This window comes from Andrographis paniculata, unplaced genomic scaffold, assembly GCF_009805555.1.
Source record: "Andrographis paniculata isolate CXL003 unplaced genomic scaffold, ASM980555v1 Contig72END, whole genome shotgun sequence".
In the NCBI taxonomy this organism is placed as follows: Eukaryota; Viridiplantae; Streptophyta; class Magnoliopsida; order Lamiales; family Acanthaceae; genus Andrographis; species Andrographis paniculata.
In genome coordinates, this window is record NW_026137609.1 from 1,182,153 (window position 1) to 1,198,634 (window position 16,482).

A 16,482-nucleotide genomic window follows, 5' to 3' on the forward strand; every position below is an offset into this window, starting at 1 on the left:
ACCTATTTATATCCCATCATACAACTGTTCAAATTCAAAATTTTTACTATTTAAATATCAATTCAAAACCTCCAAACAAACACACCCCATATATAGTGAAGGGGCTTTGAAGCTCAAACAAACACACCCCATATATAGTGAAGGGGGCTTTGGAGCTCAAAGCCATGCTCTGGTTGGTCCGGGCCTGATTGTTAAGACCCAACTGGCTGTCCCTATAGGCCCATTATGATATCCACAAGGCCCATTATATTTCGGGTCCGATTTAGCACGGTGGGCCCAATTTTGTATTTTAATGTCAAATTAACCATAAATGGGTCCTGAGGCCCAATATGCGTAGGCCCAAATTAATTAAAGAGCATTTTCCACCCGGCGTTAACTACTTGCTTCAAACCCCCCGGAGGTCTCCGCCAACGTACGACTTCCCGATGACCACCGCCACCTTCTCCTCCTCCGCCGTTTATCTCCTCCCGCCACCCCGATTAGACCGTCGCCATAACACAACGCTCCTGCGCACAAAAGTCAACTATTTTTCTTCGCTCGTCCTCCTCCCTCCTCCAGTTTCATTCCGCCGGCGCTCCATTCTCTCGCCGTTTCCCACATGTTCATCTCTTAAGGTACTACTTTTTAACCGTCCTTCTTCCATCTGCTTAAATTTTTCTTAGCCTTTTATGTGATAAAGTTTGAGTCGTTTTTTACAAGGAACTTATAATTATGGTGCTCTGCAGGACAAGGTCGGTCAGTTTGAGAAAACATGGCGGAACTTGAGCAGCTTGAACTACTGGGTTGTGAAAGACTACTACAGGCTCGTGAAATCCGTAAATTTGCTGGAACCCCGTTTTCAGAAGCTTTCTGATGAACACGTAGTTTTTCTTCATTGACTCTTCTTTCGGGTATTGTCAGCTAAGAATAATTCGACAATGTGTTTGATATTCTTCTTCTTTATATTGTTGCAGTTGCGAGCCAAGACTCTGGAATTTCGCCAGCGATTGAATCAGGGGGCGACCCTTGCTGATATTCAAGCTGGTATACACTTTATGTATCCTTTTCTATGGAATTTTGCAAAGCCAATTTTGAGGGATTGTTACACAGTATATATGCTTGGTTTGGTTCAGGTTGATTTCTTTGAGTCTTTACTTTTGGAACTCATTCTCTTTCCGTAAACTTGTTCTTTTCAGAGGCGTTTGCTGTGGTTCGTGAAGCAGCCAGAAGGAAGCTTGGAATGCGCCATTTTGATGTTCAGGTGTTCTGGACGCATACATTCACCCCAGTTGCTAATTTGTGTTTCTGCAGAGTGAACTAAATGTCTTTAAGACTGATAGATAATTGGGCATTTGTTATTTCTCAATTTTTAAAATAATGTATGTCGGACATTTCTTATTTTTAAGTGTTTAAAAATATTTTGTTTCAGTATTCAGTGTTATGTGCAACCTTTTTAGTATCGGGTTTACTATGCAAGTGTAATAATATGGTTTTTCACTTTATGGAACTTTAGTTGATAACATTTATACCATTGGTTGGTTGACTTATGTAAAATAATGTATATCAAAATTTTGAATCAATTTTCTAACAGATCATTGGTGGAGCAGTACTTCATGATGGGGCCATTGCAGAGATGAAAACTGGAGAAGGAAAAACGTTGGTGTCAACTCTGGCAGTCTATCTCAATGCGCTGAGTGGGGAGGGTGTTCATGGTATGCTGTTCCTGTACCTCCTATCAATGAAATATGCTTTTATTAGCCGCTGGTTAGACCAGTTTGATGTTAAAAAAACACACATATAGTTTTACAAATGTGGCCTTTGGATGGCACTGGTTAAACTATATTTTATTGTGTTTGTTTAAGGTCTTTAAATGATATAATGTATTAAGTGCATGCACTTCTCATTATATATATAAATATGTTTATTCATTTTACTGAGTTTCTCATGTCACAAACTTGTTATATATTCTGGCAGTTGTGACTGTAAATGATTACCTTGCTCAGCGAGATGCTGAATGGATGGGCCGTGTGCATCGGTTTCTAGGTCTCTCTGTGGGGCTTATTCAAGTAAGTTATACATTTTGTGTTCTGTGCATGTATATTTCATTTGGCTGAGATTAGATCCTGTGGAATCTTTGCTTCGAGAAATCCTGTCTTTTCTTTATTTCAGTTATGGGTTTTAGTGTGTTATAAAATCAATTTCTTAAGTTAGCAAATGTTCATAAAATAACAAGAATAACTTGTATGGCATCAATAAACTTTATGCTATATGAGTAAATGTTTGTTCTATGAAAAAATTTTGGTACTGGATTTTGTCTCAAGTCTCAACTTCTCATGCAAGTATAAGTTACAAAAAGTGAAATTTCATTTTCTTCTATTATATCCTATTTACTCATGCATCACATGTTGGTATCTGAAGCTGTTGAAATCTGCCTTACATTGCTCTATTCTCAGAGAGGGATGACCCCTGAGGAGCGCAGATCAAACTATGGATGTGACATTACCTACACCAATAACTCAGTGAGTGCTTACTGTTTCATGTACTGTGGTCGTGTATTGCTGCAATTCTGTGGTCAAGTAGTATTTTGTTAACAAACTCAAGCTCTGTCTTACTTTTCTTATGGCCGCAGGAACTTGGTTTTGATTATTTGCGAGATAATCTTTCTGGAAGCAGTGAGCAACTTGTAATGAGATGGTAAATTATTCCTTATTTATCTGTATTGTTGTATCTTGCAATCTCAATGTTTCTCTACTGACTAAGTTTTTGTAATTCAACAGGCCAAAGCCCTTCCATTTTGCAGTAGTTGATGAAGTTGACTCCGTTCTCATTGATGAAGGACGAAATCCTTTGTTAATAAGCGGTGAGGTAATAGCATACTATTCCTTTTTGTAGGCTGATTTATCAATATTCAATTTTCCAGGCCAAATGAGAGACAAGTTTGGTCTTCTTGTGCTTATATCATTACCATGCATGTTACATCCTAATAAAGCACTGGGTATCTTCTGAAGGTCACCTTTTTTTTTTTTCATTTACTATTTTTTCTAGGCAACTAAAGATGCTGCACGATATCCTGTTGGTGCTAGAGTAGCTGAATTGCTTATACGAGGACTCGTGAGTCCTAATTTTCTCCTTACATTTATCATCTGTGAGATTCTCTCATTGTTTTTACCGAAGTTGAATTAGTGAAAATGCTATAGGTTTAAACATGTTCATTTTAACCAACAGCATTACAAGGTGGAGCTCAAAGATAATTCAGTGGAACTTACTGAGGAAGGTATAGTATTGGCTGAGATGGCTCTAGAAACAGATGATTTATGGGATGAAAGTGATCCTTGGGCTAGGTGAGCTTAGATTAATAATGTGTTTGATTTTGCATTGCTTGTGCATGTAGTGTCCTCACGTGGATCCTTAATGTAGACTAGCTAAATCCGCTGTTCCGAAATTTAGGGCATTGGTGTGCATTCCCTGTTTTCTCCTTCATGTTTAATTCTCCTGTAATGTATATAATTCCACAGGTTTGTTTTAAATGCATTAAAAGCCAAGGAATTCTACCGGAGAGATGTACAATACATTGTACGAAATGGAAAGGCTCTTATAATCAATGAGGTATGTCGGCACTGATAATTATCCTTAGTTGATTTATCATTGCTTCTTTCTTTCTTTGTCTCAAATATGATTGAGAGAAAAAAAGAAAAAAAACATAGTTGTATCTTATTCATTTTACTTTGTAGTTGACTGGTAGAGTTGAAGAAAAAAGGCGATGGTCTGAGGGCATACATCAGGCTGTGGAGGCCAAGGAAGGCCTGAAGATTCAGGTGTAAAAATGGATTCCAGCTTTTTGGACACTTTCTCATGACTCTTCTTTTTCTATGTGCTTTTTCGTTAACCTCAAACATTTTTGAATATTATTTCTAGGCAGATTCAGTTGTTGTGGCCCAGATTACATACCAGTCTCTATTCAAATTGTACCCCAAGCTCTCAGGAATGACTGGAACTGCAAAGACAGAGGTATTCTGTCTTCTTAGATACAGCTGTCATTTTCAATTGTGATGTATGGTTTACAGTTTACCGTAAACTTTCCGTTTGTCACTGTAGGAGAAGGAATTTCTGAAAATGTTTCAAATGCCAGTTATTGAAGTACCCACTAATATGCCAAACATTCGTAGAGACTTTCCCATCCAGGCATTTGCAGTAAGGAATCATTTCCAATAGAATTTTTATCATTTTAGAGTCCTCTGTTTAAACTTCTATCATGTTGATTTGTGGGGATCATAGACTGCTCGAGGGAAGTGGGAATATGTTCGTGCAGAAATTGAGTATATGTTCAAGCTTGGCCGGCCTGTTCTAGTTGGGACAACGAGGTACTTGTCTCCTTTTCTTAAGATATGATATTTTGTTGGATAGCTATTTCATCATAAAGGGAGCCAAGTGAATGTTTTGCAGCTGAACTGTAGCAATTGGTAGTATGGTCTTGTTATTATGCAAGACCTCACTAGGGAACTCTTTTGGCTATAAAGTAAAGCATCAAATATGTATCGATTTTTTTTATCAACTTCATATATATGTATCAACCCAAGTAGTTGTAGGTTGTGTTTGTAATTTTGGACATCATGACATGTTTGCTAATGTTGTAGCACCAGTGGTTAGCTATGCTAATCGTGACTTCGGCTTTTAATTGTGGGTGCAGTGTTGAAAATTCTGAATATCTGTCTGCTTTGCTGAGGGAAAGAAACATACCCCACAATGTGCTTAATGCACGCCCCAAGGTTTAGAGACATGGTTTACAATGAGTATCTATGATCTTTGGGTTTTGTATAGTTATTTACCATTTTATTTAACATCATAGTCTAATAGTTGTTCTGTTGCAGTATGCGGCAAGAGAAGCTGAGATTGTTGCTCAGGCAGGTCGAAAGTATGCAATTACTATATCAACCAATATGGCTGGCAGGGGCACTGATATTATTTTAGGAGGGAATCCAAAGGTAGCACTAATAAGGGTCTTTTGGAGGTTTCTCAGGGGAGGAAGCTCTGACTTTTGTCACGCATTATTTTTTTTTCATTTTCTCCTTTTTCCAGATTTTTTAACATGTGAAATTTTTGATAGCATCTACAAGTGTCTCATTTACAATGACTCATTGTCAGATGCTTGCAAAAGTGATTGTGGAGGATGCTTTGCTTCCAACTCTCACACAGAATGCTTCAGATGTTGAAATTGATTCAGGGGCAACTTCAGAAAAGGTAATCACTGTTTTTGCCATGAAGAAACAAATAACTTACAATTTTGAGGTGACAATATTTGAATGACTTCTCTGAAGTGTATATCTCATGAAGGTCTTATCCAAGGTGAAAGTAGGGCCATCATCATTAGGCTTTCTAGCAAAGACTGCTGTCATGTGTAAGTATCATGGTTTGACTACTAGTGTAAACTCGACAGGGTCTTTTTCCTTATTTTTTTGTTTTTCTACATTATTTGCTAACATTCTATCTGGTGATTAATAATACAGCTAAATATGTATGCAAAGCAGAGGGTAAAAAGTGGGCTTATGATGAAGCAAGAAACATGATATCCCGATCTATTGAAATGAACCAGTCCGCTGAACTGACAGAATTGCAGAAACTTGTTGACGAACAGACTGAGATGTATCCTCTTGGCCCATCCATAGCTCTTTCTTATCTATCAGTTCTAAAGGACTGTGAATTACACTGCTCTAAAGAAGGGTTGGAGGTGAAAAGGCTTGGTGGTCTTCATGTGATTGGAACATCTTTGCATGAGTCTAGGAGGATTGATAACCAGGTAAATTAGTATTTCTTTTTATTTTTTTCTAAATTAGATAGGAAAGAATTTGTTCGCCTAGTGTGGCACACTATTATGATACATCTCTGGTTATGATCTTCATTTAATTCTTACGGTTTAATCTTCTGATAATGTTAAATGCTTTGCAATAGACATCCGTGTATACTAATTTTCTTATATCATTTGCTTGAATAGCTCCGAGGCAGAGCAGGGAGGCAGGGCGATCCTGGATCAACAAGATTCATGGTGAGGTATAACCAAAGACTATTGTGTTACAGGGCTGATGGTTTTTATACTTGGACTGCAACCTCTAATTACCTTTGAACTTTTGGCCTAGCCTTCTATTATGTTTTTTTCAAGCAAAACACAAATTTGAGAAGTATAGAACAAGTTGAGAGAATTTTCAGATAAAATGCTCAAAACTACCACTGAACTACTTTTAGAACTTTTGTGTGCATGGTAAATTAAAAGAGTTTGCTATATACTTGTCAACCTACTTTAATCCTGATTAGATGAGTAAAATTTCTTGGTTATGCTATAAATTGTATCATGACTGATGTAAACATTTTCCTCAAAACAGCTTGCAGGATGAGATGTTTCAGAAGTTCAATTTTGACACAGAGTGGGCAGTAAAACTTATATCTAGAATTACAAATGATGAAGATATTCCAATAGAGGGCCGCTCAATTGTCAAACAGGTTAGTTTTGATGATAGCTTATGTTTGTGCTCGGACCCCCTCTATATTCTTTGATGCTTCTATTTTCTGTCTTTCAGCTTCTGTCACTGCAAGTTAATGCTGAAAAATACTTCTTCAATGTAAGAAAGAGTCTTGTTGAGTTTGATGAAGTTTTGGAGGTATCACTCTAACCTTCTGGCATGCACTAGTTTCCTTTCTCGTTTACTAACATGCAGCATGAAAAGCAGGTGGTATCAATTTTTATTTGTATCCCAGACATTTTCTCTCTTTGTAATGCCTGTTTACAGTCTGGTTTAGGCAACATTATCAAGTTTGCCAATGTGTCGAAAATTTAAAGGAGATTGAAGCTCAAATGCCTGTGCAATATAAGAGAATATCTTAAAACTCACTATTAATGCCTTTAATGCTTTATCTTCTCTGAGATCTATACATATTCCCTAGCTACTTGAAATCTATCTTTCCTATTGGTCTGGCAGGTTCAACGAAGGCATGTCTATGATCTCCGACAATTAATATTAACAGGGGATTCTGACAGTTGTTCAGAGCATATCTTCCAGTAAGTTCATTTTACCTTCTTCTACTCGGTTTCAGTACTACCTCAAGGGATCCCCATCTTATTCCATTTTGCTTGCTTGCAAGTTTATTTCATTTTACGTACTGCTCTTTTTATTTATTAATAAATTGGCTTAAGGTACATTCAAGCTGTGGTAGATGAAGTTATTTTCAAGAACGTGGATCCAGCAACAGTAATGAACTTCCAGACAATGAGATTCCATGAAATTTTAGTTATGAAAATTTTCATTTAGTGCTTTGAATGTTCCTAAAGAACACTTTGAATCTTGCAGCATCCAAGCTGCTGGAGTTTGGGAAAGCTTTTGCAGGAATTTAAAGGGATTTCTGGGGATGTGCTGCATGGTTTGTCTTGTTCGTAACATTTGATGCCAATTTTGTTTCTCCCTTTACACATGCTCTAATTTTACTATTTTTGTTCACTTCGAAAGTATGCACTCTAAGCATTGGAATATCTCTAGGCTCCTTTTTGGGGATTTCAGAGGAACAGATGCTGCAAGCACTTGCACAAGTTAATCATTTGAGTTCTGTCAACATTGATCGTCTTCACCTTCCAGATCTACCGAGACCTCCAAATTCCTTTCGAGGAATACGCATGAAGAGCGTGTCATTAAAATGCTGGCTAACAATATGTTCCAATGATTCGGTGAAGTGTGTATTATGCATGCTTTTCTTGGTTCTACATCTTTAAGATAGTTTCTTTTACCAATACTGATTAGTTCTTTTATGACTTATATTAGAGATGGGAAATTCAGATCAACTGCTAATATTCTTTGCAAGTACCTCGGAGATTTTTTGATTGCTTCGTATCTTAATGCTATTCAAGAATCTGGCTATGACGGTGTTTATGTCAAGGAAATTGAGGTACCTAAACTTTCTTATAGATGCTTTGTGGTGTGAATGATGCTCCTGAGAATCTCATTGTCATACTATGAACATTTGATGGTTTCCCGGTTCCATTTTCTATTATCTCACAACACAATTACCGTGTTCAGAGGACAGTGCTTCTGAAAACTCTAGACTGTTTCTGGAGAGATCATCTTGTGAACATGAACAGACTGAGCTCCGCGGTATTCTCTAGTTTTTACTAGCTTCACTTTCTATTCTCACAGTTGATGTACACTTTTGAAGTCTTATTGCTTTACAATATTGCTATAGGTGAATGTGAGAAGCTTTGGGCACAGGAATCCACTTGAAGAATACAAAATTGATGGCTGTAGATTCTTCATTTCAATGCTTAGTGCCACTAGGAGAGTAACTGTGGAATCTTTATTGCGCTACTGGTCATCACCTATGGAATCTCAAGAACTCTATATATAAATATTAATATTATCGGTCCTCATGGATTGCATGCAAGCTGGAGTTCTCTAGGTTGCACAGAGCAATTAACATTGCTAAGGAATGTATGGTACTTTTTTCTCCAAAGATGCAGATTTTGTCGATTGGCGCATTTTCAGCACTGCGCTAACATCTAGAAGCTTGACCTATGGCTCTGACAGGTTTTCACAGCCTACATGCCGTCCCAAAGTTAACACAGATACGGCAGAAGTAAATGGAAAGGACTGGGTGGAAGCAACATACATAATTGTGCTCAACTGCTTGATTTCGGTGGAGTTCAGATTTTGATCATCTTTAAAGATGCTAGCTGCATTGAGAACCACAGACCCAGCCCATATAATAAATAGTCTTGTGATATTTACTGGGATGACAGATGGATTCTTGTGACAACTATGTCATGTGCAGGCTTGTGTAGAATATGCATTTTTTCTGCATGTTTATATCATAATTATCAAGGCAAAAACATTTACATAGATTGGCTTCGTGGAATATTCTTTCATTCTTTTAATCATTAAATCTTAGGCATCTGAAATGTTGTATACTTTATTTTAGTCATTAGTGGATGGCTTCTACTCTATATATTGCTGACTTGCTGTTCTGTTTTGCCGTTTAAATAATCTAATTTTTCACTCTTGATGTGCATTAATTTTGTTAATTACGCTCCATGTCAACTGGCTCACCCCTATTTGAGCTTTCTTGGTGATTTCAGTATGGAAACCTCGACATAATCGCATTCCCTTGTAATAGTCTATTAAGTAGAAAAAAATGAACAGCCGCAGGAACTCTATTAATAGAAGATGAACACATATTATATGCAATATTAAGCTGGGATAAACAATAGCCAGAATCAAGTCGCATTTAGAACCAAATACTACCATATGTGAAATACTTACTGTTGCTGGACATCAGGGTATGAAAGTGAATACATATCACAAAAAAAAGGCTAGAAATTGTTGAACCAGATGCAGTCATCAGTAACATTACCTTCCGCTGTTGTTAATAAATGCCACAATATATTTCATAAAAAAGCATGTATATTCCAGCACCTGAACGAAACTTTGCCGCAAAAACGGTGGATTTAACCTTTTTTAGAACTTGTCAACCAACTCAAGTTTCATGAGCTCCATAAATGGTGGGGTTAAGGAAGCAGACTCCGGCTTTATGGAAAGGCATTCCGCATCTAGCCAAGGTTTGAATGAAGGATTGTGCGGAGCATTCTGATTTCAGAAGCAGCATAAGTTTGGGAAGCACAGAGAAAGTCAGTGAAAAAGCCAAAGACTGACATTCAATATAGTAAAAGATCTATTCATAGAACTTACTAACTAATCTACCTATAAATTGATGTTTTTATTTCTATTTAATGTTTCGCAGGCTAGTCGCACATCTATTGGTTTTAATCCATGCTTTTCGATTTCTATTTTGAAAGTTATTGTTAGAAAATCCTTTGAAGGGAATGATAAATTTACAAAAACCTCTAGTCTTGAAAGCATTTTCACTAGAAAACTGATTAAAAGCACAGATAAATGGAGAAATGTGGCCCTGGTAATTTCAACAACAATTCACCTAGCAGTTTTAATATAGAATAACAGAAACTTTATTGCAACGCAAATAGGAACCATAAACTACTATACCAAAATGTTAAGAGTCATAATGGATCGAGACAATAATTAGCGAAAAAAATAAAATACTTTCTAAATTAAAGCCAGAGACTGAAATGAAGGCTCAAGGATGCACGTACCAACCAAATCAACAGTTATTCTTTTTTAGTTAGTTGTGAGTAATGTGCCAGCCCCCTTATAATTTAGATCAAATTCAATTTTACAGGGAAAAAAAAAACCAAAATATAGATTTAGGATAATGTCCTGGATCCAAAATATACGAATATGGTAAACACAACAAAAAGTTAAAAAATGTTGACGAAAGAAAAGGCAGCAGATGAATGCCTCAACATTGACAAGTAATGAAGGTTCTCAGAAAGGGGAACCAACAAGGTGTTTGGAAGTGGAACAAAAAGAACAGGATTTAGGAGGTGAATATAAGAACTAAATTTGTATCTAGGAAAATGCAAAACATGTCTATAACAGGGAAGCATCCAATATGAAAACTTAAACTGAAATTTATCTGCATGCTGAGATTGGTTGTAACTAATTACTGACTTCATTATTGTTTCTGTCCTCAGGTTCAATTTCAATTAATAATCTATGCTCACCCCAACTTATACCAAGTAAGCTCAACTTTCACCTTCAACCCTTTGCAAAACAGCTCAAAAACACATACGTTTGTGTAGTAGCTTGGGCATAAACATTGTTATCCTTACCATATTTCACACCTCGATAAACTATGACAGGTGGAGCAAACAGGATTATTCAACATAATCAATGCTCTTCACCCACTGAATGTATTAAGCTATTTTCTCAACGCCATATCCTAAAGAATCCAAGGCAGTGAAAGATATACGTTGACTTGAAAAGACATGAAACAAAACCAGTTACTCACCTTAAGCCAAAAGAAAAAGCCTCGTAGGATGTTCAGGCATGCTGGCTTGTCATCTTCGCATTGGGATAGCTTTTTTTTCACATCTGGAATGACAATATAGAACATAAGACTAGATACTTAATGCTCTTCGATTCATGGAGGAAACTCTTAAAAATATTTCTGAAAGGAAACTTTCTGGTGATCTCAACTGGGAGTGTTCGTGCTCTTAACAAATTAACTTGAAGAAAATTAAGACAGAAAATTGGGTGTGGACATCCACCATTTTGAAAACTAGCAAGCAAATGACAGCAGTGGCAACACAAAATATTAGATCTCATTTATAGCTAGTATCCCTACCATTTGATTTAAAAAACATTTAATGTCAAATAAGAGGAAAGATAAACACGTGGATTCTTAGCTAGTTCATAAATAAATCCTCCGTGACAGCTTTGATAGATATAGTGAGTTTTCCTCTTTGTCGGAACTTCATATGTAAAATAAAATTTGTGTCGTAATGTTCCGTCAAAAAAAATAATAAGTAAAAAAATCGTGAGTAACAATTGCATTCTTTATTTGAACCCACAAGTACGCAAATTTTAACTCAAATATAATGCTCAAATAAAATTAAGTTAAAAATAACTGTGTATGCTGTCAAAACTTGATTAAAGCACATGTCTAATGGGAGAATCATAATGTTAGAAGCTTAATCCTAGCTACTTAGGGTGTGTTTGTTTGGGGAATTGGATTTTATTTCCACTATTCATCCCATTTCCTCCCCCCCAAACATCAAATCAAACACCTATTTTTTATTTTTTATATTATACTAAAAATCAATTTTACATTCAAAACATCACATCAACACCTATTTATATACACATCATACAACTATTAAAATTCAAAAATTTTATTCAAATCCCAACTCAAAATCCAAACCCCCAAACAAACACACCCTTAATGTTTTTCGACTTCAATAACGCCTCCAAATACAAAATATAAGCATGTAGCAATACTCATGAAAAAACTCTGGCTCTTCAACTAACCAGGATGCTGATCGAGATAGGAACGCCCATCTATTCTCTTGGAACAGGATTTTTCCCTGCCATTGCGCAGATCTAGATGTCGCTCTAGTGGTTTACGTTGTTTTACATTATGCCAAAGACTTTCAAGCTCCTCTGTGTTGTAAGGTCTATTGAGAACTTCCATAAGCTCCTGCCTGATGCTGTTATCCAGCTGCATCATTGAGATTAAAATGAATGATGAGAGGGGAGAGGGGTGTTACACCACTTTGACTTGCAACACATTAATTATTACCACTTTTGGCTGAAACTGCTAGAGAAGTACAATACAAACTTACCGCATTGTGGAATGAAGCACTATCTATAATTTCCATATCAGAGGAGTCATCGTCATAATTCTCTTTCGTCTGATTCTGCACTCCATCATTATTCTCATGTTCTCCTGTACGTCCCGCATCCGTACTATCATTTATAACTTCAGTACTTTGAAGAAAATCAAAATAATCAGGATCTGGTACCACTTCTTCAGCCATACGATGTACATTATGCGCTCGCGCACTCATCGCCTTCTTTCTTGATTTTCTTCCACCAGCCAAGCTCTCTGTCTTTTCTGTAGATTGCGAATCAGGTTTCCAATCATTCTCTGGATTAGACATGCTATTGGAAAATTCAACGTTTTTCTTCATGCCACTTCTCAATCTACTCATCTGATCTTCAGGATTTGGCACCATCTCTTTACTTGTATACTTGTTTTGGACTCGCCTACTCATCCCTTTTTTTCCTGATGTTCTTCCAGTTATGTTCTCTGTCTTGTTTTTCGTTTCGAAATCATCCTTGGATCGATTCTCTGAATCAGCCTTGCCATCAAAAGATCCAATCTTTTGCCTCATGCCACTTCTCAATCTAGTCCTTCGATAGTCGGAAACAGGCACCAATTCTTTAGTCATACATTTTATATTTTTCTCGTTGCATTGCTCACTCATTACCTCACTTCTCAATTTTCTTCCTCTCTTCTCAGTCTTGTTTGCTGGTTGTGGATTCTCCGAAGCAGGCCCGTCATTGGAAGATCCAATCTTTTGCTTCATGGAACTCCTTAATCTAGCCCTCAGTGGTAGATTGTAGCTTTTATATAAACCTGCATTTCCTTTGTCCACAGCTTTAGCAGTTTGGTGAGAAGATCGATAGTCAGAACCAGTACTTTCGTCATCATCTACATCAATAATCGTAACACTGTCCCTTGATATTCTCCCAGTCAATTTGTTGGTCTCCAATGGTAGATGATCACGCTTTCTCTGATTCTCTCCACAAGACATCTGGCTGCATTCAACTCCCTGTTTCATTGCACTCCTTAGTTTCCTTCGAGGTTCAGAATCACACTCTTCAAATGAATCCCTTTCTTCATATTTGATGAAAACCAGTGAACCATTGTTTTCATATTTAAGGGCGTAAGACTTTCCATGCTCAGTCAAGTTTTCCAGGAAACGCTCATATTGAGGATCATTCTTCTCTTCACCATCACAATCTGCATTGTGCTCGTCGGCACTGCCATTTTCTTTCCGTTTTTTATCAGGGGCAACCCTTTCATAGCAGTTTAAGATACCTAACAGAAACTCCTTGAAGTCTGCATCACAAGCCACAACTTGCTCCATCTCTAACTGTCTCCTGAATTCAGATATTTGACTACGGGTTTCTCTACTCTGCAAGACCTCATGGTAAGCATCAGGTTTGTTCAATCCACTAAATTGCAAACCCTCCTGTACCTTTTGACTCCGTAGAACTTTGCCAGTGTCTCTCATCTTAGCCTTCTACGAACAAAGACCTTACTAATTAATGAATAATCAAATCACCCTTCAAGATTTTCCCACTCTGCAACAAAATCAGAAGACATTATCATCGGTAGCACAATAAAACAAAACAAGGACTAATAAAAACTTCACAACAATCCAGCGTCTCTAACCAACCAAATACGCAAGTATCGACTAATTTCTCACCAAAAAAAGAAAAACCGCAATCTTTCTTCCCGCTTCTTCCCGTACCGCAAAGTAAAATATAAATAAAATCCAAAGTAGCAGTAAACAAGACGTATAAACACATACATTTATGGCATGAGAGATCTTCGACTGAAACCCAAAACAAACAACTCAATGCATGTCCAGAAACATGCGAAAAACGAGGGACAAACGAAAGGATGAAAGTAAAACGAGAAGGAAGACAAAGCGGCGACATTATACAAACAAGTAATACTAATATTATGCACTTACACCACATGCTGCATCAAAACCGAAAAAGATGGAAACGGCTCGAATGCACTCCGCTCAACCGTGAGATTTAAAGAAGAAAAAAAAAAGAAAGTTCCTTGGTTTGGTTATTATATTTTGTCACCGTAAACTCCGCGCAAGAGTCACCGAACCGGATTTGTGGTCGGTCGGGTCAAAGTTGACCTGCCTCGGTCGGATAAGCAACCCTATTCTCTTTCGTTGTTTTCAAATTTACATGTTTTAATATTTATTTCACTTGTAAAAAAATAAAAGGAAGAAAAAAAAAAAGAAAAAGAGAAAATTTAAATGCAAGAATACCGTATGATTCAAATTTCACTACCATAACATAAGATGAGTATTGGCTGCCACAAGAAGAAGTACATACATATGAGAGAGCGAAGAGGAGAGCTATCTTTTACTACAATATACTACACTGTTTATTTATTCACTATAATATATATATATATATATATATTCGTAGCGGCAAGAAGACATCCATCCATCCCCTCCCCTGAGCTCTCCACCTCCGGCGCACGCAGGTTTGCAAAGCAGAGCAGAGCAGAGCATTGTATAATTTGGAGGCCTCATCAACTCTCCTCTTCTCTTCTCTTCTCTCCTGCGAGATGAGGTCTTCTTACCTCTGATAATATTACAGAGGGATCCCCATCCCAACTCTGGATAGATAGGATAGGATTACAATCATATACTTATCTTATGTATATAGGACATGCATGATGTTTCAAAAATCATGCTCCCATTAAACAAAATATTCAACACACACACACAACAACAGAAAAGCAACCAGAGTGATGATGATATTTTAAAGTGTTTTTTCAGAAAGAAAAGAATACATAGAATGCAGCTTTGCCATCCCCGAGTTTTTGTTTTTTTGTCTTCTTCACGCCAGCGTAGACAAATAAATGGTGGTTCATCGATGGGATGGGATCATTCGCATCTCACCTGGTCTGGGCGGCACTGTTTGTCGACTAGACTACTATGCATATTTGGCTCTCCTCGATTGAAATGATGGCCAGCAGCTGCTCCACAATCCATTCTTTTTCCTGCAACTCACATTCATCGATCAATCAATCCTTTGTCTGGTGAGAAGGAGAATGAACTTCCAAAGTTGATGAACAACATGAAAAAGATTCTACTCTACACATGCAGCAATTGAGTAAGAACGCCAATCATCCATTTACCATTGATTCAAATCAAGAGTAGATTAAAAAATTTTGGATTGATTTTTTTATTAAAGAAAGATATAGAAATTTGTTTGGTATACCTGCCGCTGCCTCTACCGCTGTTGCCATAGCTGCCTCCACTGCTGCTGCTGCTGCTGCTGCTACTGTTGGTGCTGCCGCTGGTGTTGCTTGTTCTGCTGCTGTCACTATCACTTGAGCCAGTGAATTTCTTCTTCCACCAATCCCTTTCACCGATCACTGCCGGCCTGGGAGAAACTTTCCCAGTCCCACCATAGTTGCTCCTTTTCTGCAGGGAAGAAAATGGAAACCCCATCTTCAGAAACAGTCCCTTGCTCTCAAAACTCCCACTTCTCCTCACGTTCTTGTCCCCGCTTTTCTGGCTCCCTCCCCCTCCCTTCTTCACTTTCTCCTCTGCCCTTTGAGAATTTCCAAATCTCTCCTCCTGAAGAGGTGGGGCCTGATTCTCCAGGCTGTGATCATGCTCAACAAGATCCTTCAAGGAGAGTTCATAGGAGGACTCAGGCATGTTTTTCACCATTTCCATCAGCTCCCTCTGCCCTTTAACAATGGTCTGAATTCGAGATCTTGGGGACAGAGATCTCTGCAGATGATGATGATGGCCAAGCAGGGGCTGCGATGGGCTTCTGGGCGGACTCGGGCTATTTCGCCATAACGGCGGCGAGTAGACGCCGGCGCCGCCATCATCACATTCCAGGGATTCGGAATCAGGAGGATTAAAGTTTGGCCTCAATTGCACATCTTCCTGACGATGATCTCCTCCTCCTCCTCCTCCAAGCCAATTTGTACTACTCCCATCACTTTGACCCAAACTCCTCCCCTTGTTTGTGCTCCCTAAGCTGTGATCACCGCCATGATTATAGCTGTGGGAAACCCTAATTCTTGGATCAAACATGGCGTTCCAATCCAAAGAAGGGATTTTTAATTTTAGGAGAAAGGGAATATGGTAGGAGGAGGAAAAGGAGATGATGGCTGATGGTTGCGGCTGATGGGATAGTCATCAGCAACTCTACAAAGCAGAAGCTATTGGCAATGGCAAGCTTTTAATGAAAGCAGAAATTCTAAATTAGGGTCGCCACATTTTTTTATTGCTCCACTTCCCTTTTCTATTGGGAGGAAAAAGTCAAGAATTTT

The 16,482-nt window shown here is 37.9% G+C and overlaps 3 protein-coding genes across 15 annotated transcripts; 1 reads left to right on the plus strand and 2 right to left on the minus strand.

Moving 5' to 3' along the window:
* Positions 1-380: 380 nt before the first annotated feature.
* LOC127265360 (protein translocase subunit SECA2, chloroplastic) lies at positions 381-8,956 on the plus strand. Of its 8 annotated transcripts, none has more exons than XR_007841946.1 (32): positions 381-614; positions 726-860; positions 954-1,023; positions 1,176-1,240; positions 1,571-1,691; positions 1,954-2,045; positions 2,433-2,498; positions 2,609-2,673; positions 2,757-2,844; positions 3,025-3,090; positions 3,205-3,320; positions 3,495-3,585; positions 3,711-3,794; positions 3,895-3,987; positions 4,075-4,170; positions 4,255-4,340; positions 4,667-4,745; positions 4,848-4,961; positions 5,122-5,217; positions 5,311-5,374; positions 5,484-5,773; positions 5,969-6,024; positions 6,354-6,471; positions 6,549-6,629; positions 6,948-7,027; positions 7,163-7,217; positions 7,317-7,386; positions 7,473-7,692; positions 7,782-7,905; positions 8,037-8,111; positions 8,200-8,449; positions 8,541-8,956. XR_007841946.1 is itself a non-coding variant. In XM_051295123.1 (31 exons), the coding sequence occupies exons 1-31, from the start codon at positions 426-428 to the stop codon at positions 8,359-8,361; spliced, it is 3,186 nt and encodes a 1,061-aa protein (XP_051151080.1). In that variant the 5' UTR covers positions 381-425; the 3' UTR covers positions 8,362-8,956. The 8 variants fall into 8 exon arrangements, 6 of the variants coding, with proteins under 6 accessions (XP_051151080.1, XP_051151082.1, XP_051151079.1 ...); XR_007841945.1 differs by having other exon boundaries at positions 8,200-8,444; XM_051295123.1 differs by having other exon boundaries at positions 7,317-7,395; positions 7,503-7,692; positions 8,200-8,956.
* A 140-nt stretch (positions 8,957-9,096) lies between these two features.
* On the minus strand, positions 9,097-14,238 carry LOC127265362 (uncharacterized). Of its 4 annotated transcripts, none has more exons than XM_051295131.1 (5): positions 14,132-14,238; positions 12,209-13,736; positions 11,895-12,084; positions 10,876-10,958; positions 9,097-9,596 (listed from the first exon to the last, which is right to left on the minus strand). In XM_051295131.1, exons 2-5 carry the CDS (start codon positions 13,664-13,666, stop codon positions 9,468-9,470), a joined length of 1,860 nt encoding a protein of 619 aa, XP_051151088.1. In that variant the 5' UTR covers positions 13,667-13,736; positions 14,132-14,238; the 3' UTR covers positions 9,097-9,467. The 4 variants fall into 4 exon arrangements, with proteins under 4 accessions (XP_051151088.1, XP_051151089.1, XP_051151087.1 ...); XM_051295132.1 differs by having other exon boundaries at positions 13,967-14,208; XM_051295130.1 differs by having other exon boundaries at positions 13,862-14,208.
* Positions 14,239-14,450: 212 nt separating this feature from the next.
* On the minus strand, positions 14,451-16,473 carry LOC127265363 (uncharacterized). 3 transcript variants are annotated; one of them, XR_007841947.1, is made up of 3 exons: positions 15,411-16,473; positions 14,980-15,189; positions 14,451-14,802 (listed from the first exon to the last, which is right to left on the minus strand). XR_007841947.1 is itself a non-coding variant. In XM_051295134.1 (3 exons), exons 1-2 carry the CDS (start codon positions 16,241-16,243, stop codon positions 15,123-15,125), a joined length of 900 nt encoding a protein of 299 aa, XP_051151091.1. In that variant the 5' UTR covers positions 16,244-16,473; the 3' UTR covers positions 14,451-14,802; positions 15,089-15,122. The 3 variants fall into 3 exon arrangements, 2 of the variants coding, with proteins under 2 accessions (XP_051151091.1, XP_051151090.1); XM_051295134.1 differs by having other exon boundaries at positions 15,089-15,189; XM_051295133.1 differs by lacking the exon at positions 14,451-14,802 and having other exon boundaries at positions 14,817-15,189.
* Between the last annotated feature and the right edge of the window lie 9 nt (positions 16,474-16,482).

What these genes read in the sequence shown, in the direction of transcription:
- LOC127265362 (XM_051295131.1), bottom strand. Translation starts at nt 13,666, where the DNA reads ATGAGAGACACTGGCAAAGTTCTACGGAGTCAAAAGGTACAGGAGGGT. An exon ending in GTGCTTCATTCCACAATGCG is followed by an intron (nt 12,085 to 12,208) that starts GTAAGTTTGTAT and finishes TCAATGATGCAG; the next exon opens with CTGGATAACAGCATCAGGCA. An exon ending in CTATCTCGATCAGCATCCTG is followed by an intron (nt 10,959 to 11,894) that starts GTTAGTTGAAGA and finishes TTGTCATTCCAG; the next exon opens with ATGTGAAAAAAAAGCTATCC.
- LOC127265360 (XM_051295122.1), top strand. Translation starts at nt 426, where the DNA reads ATGACCACCGCCACCTTCTCCTCCTCCGCCGTTTATCTCCTCCCGCCA. An exon ending in AGCAAAGACTGCTGTCATGT is followed by an intron (nt 5,375 to 5,483) that starts GTAAGTATCATG and finishes TTAATAATACAG; the next exon opens with CTAAATATGTATGCAAAGCA. An exon ending in CTAGGAGGATTGATAACCAG is followed by an intron (nt 5,774 to 5,968) that starts GTAAATTAGTAT and finishes TTGCTTGAATAG; the next exon opens with CTCCGAGGCAGAGCAGGGAG.
- LOC127265363 (XM_051295134.1), bottom strand. Translation starts at nt 16,243, where the DNA reads ATGTTTGATCCAAGAATTAGGGTTTCCCACAGCTATAATCATGGCGGT. An exon ending in AGCGGTAGAGGCAGCGGCAG is followed by an intron (nt 15,190 to 15,410) that starts GTATACCAAACA and finishes TGTGAGTTGCAG; the next exon opens with GAAAAAGAATGGATTGTGGA.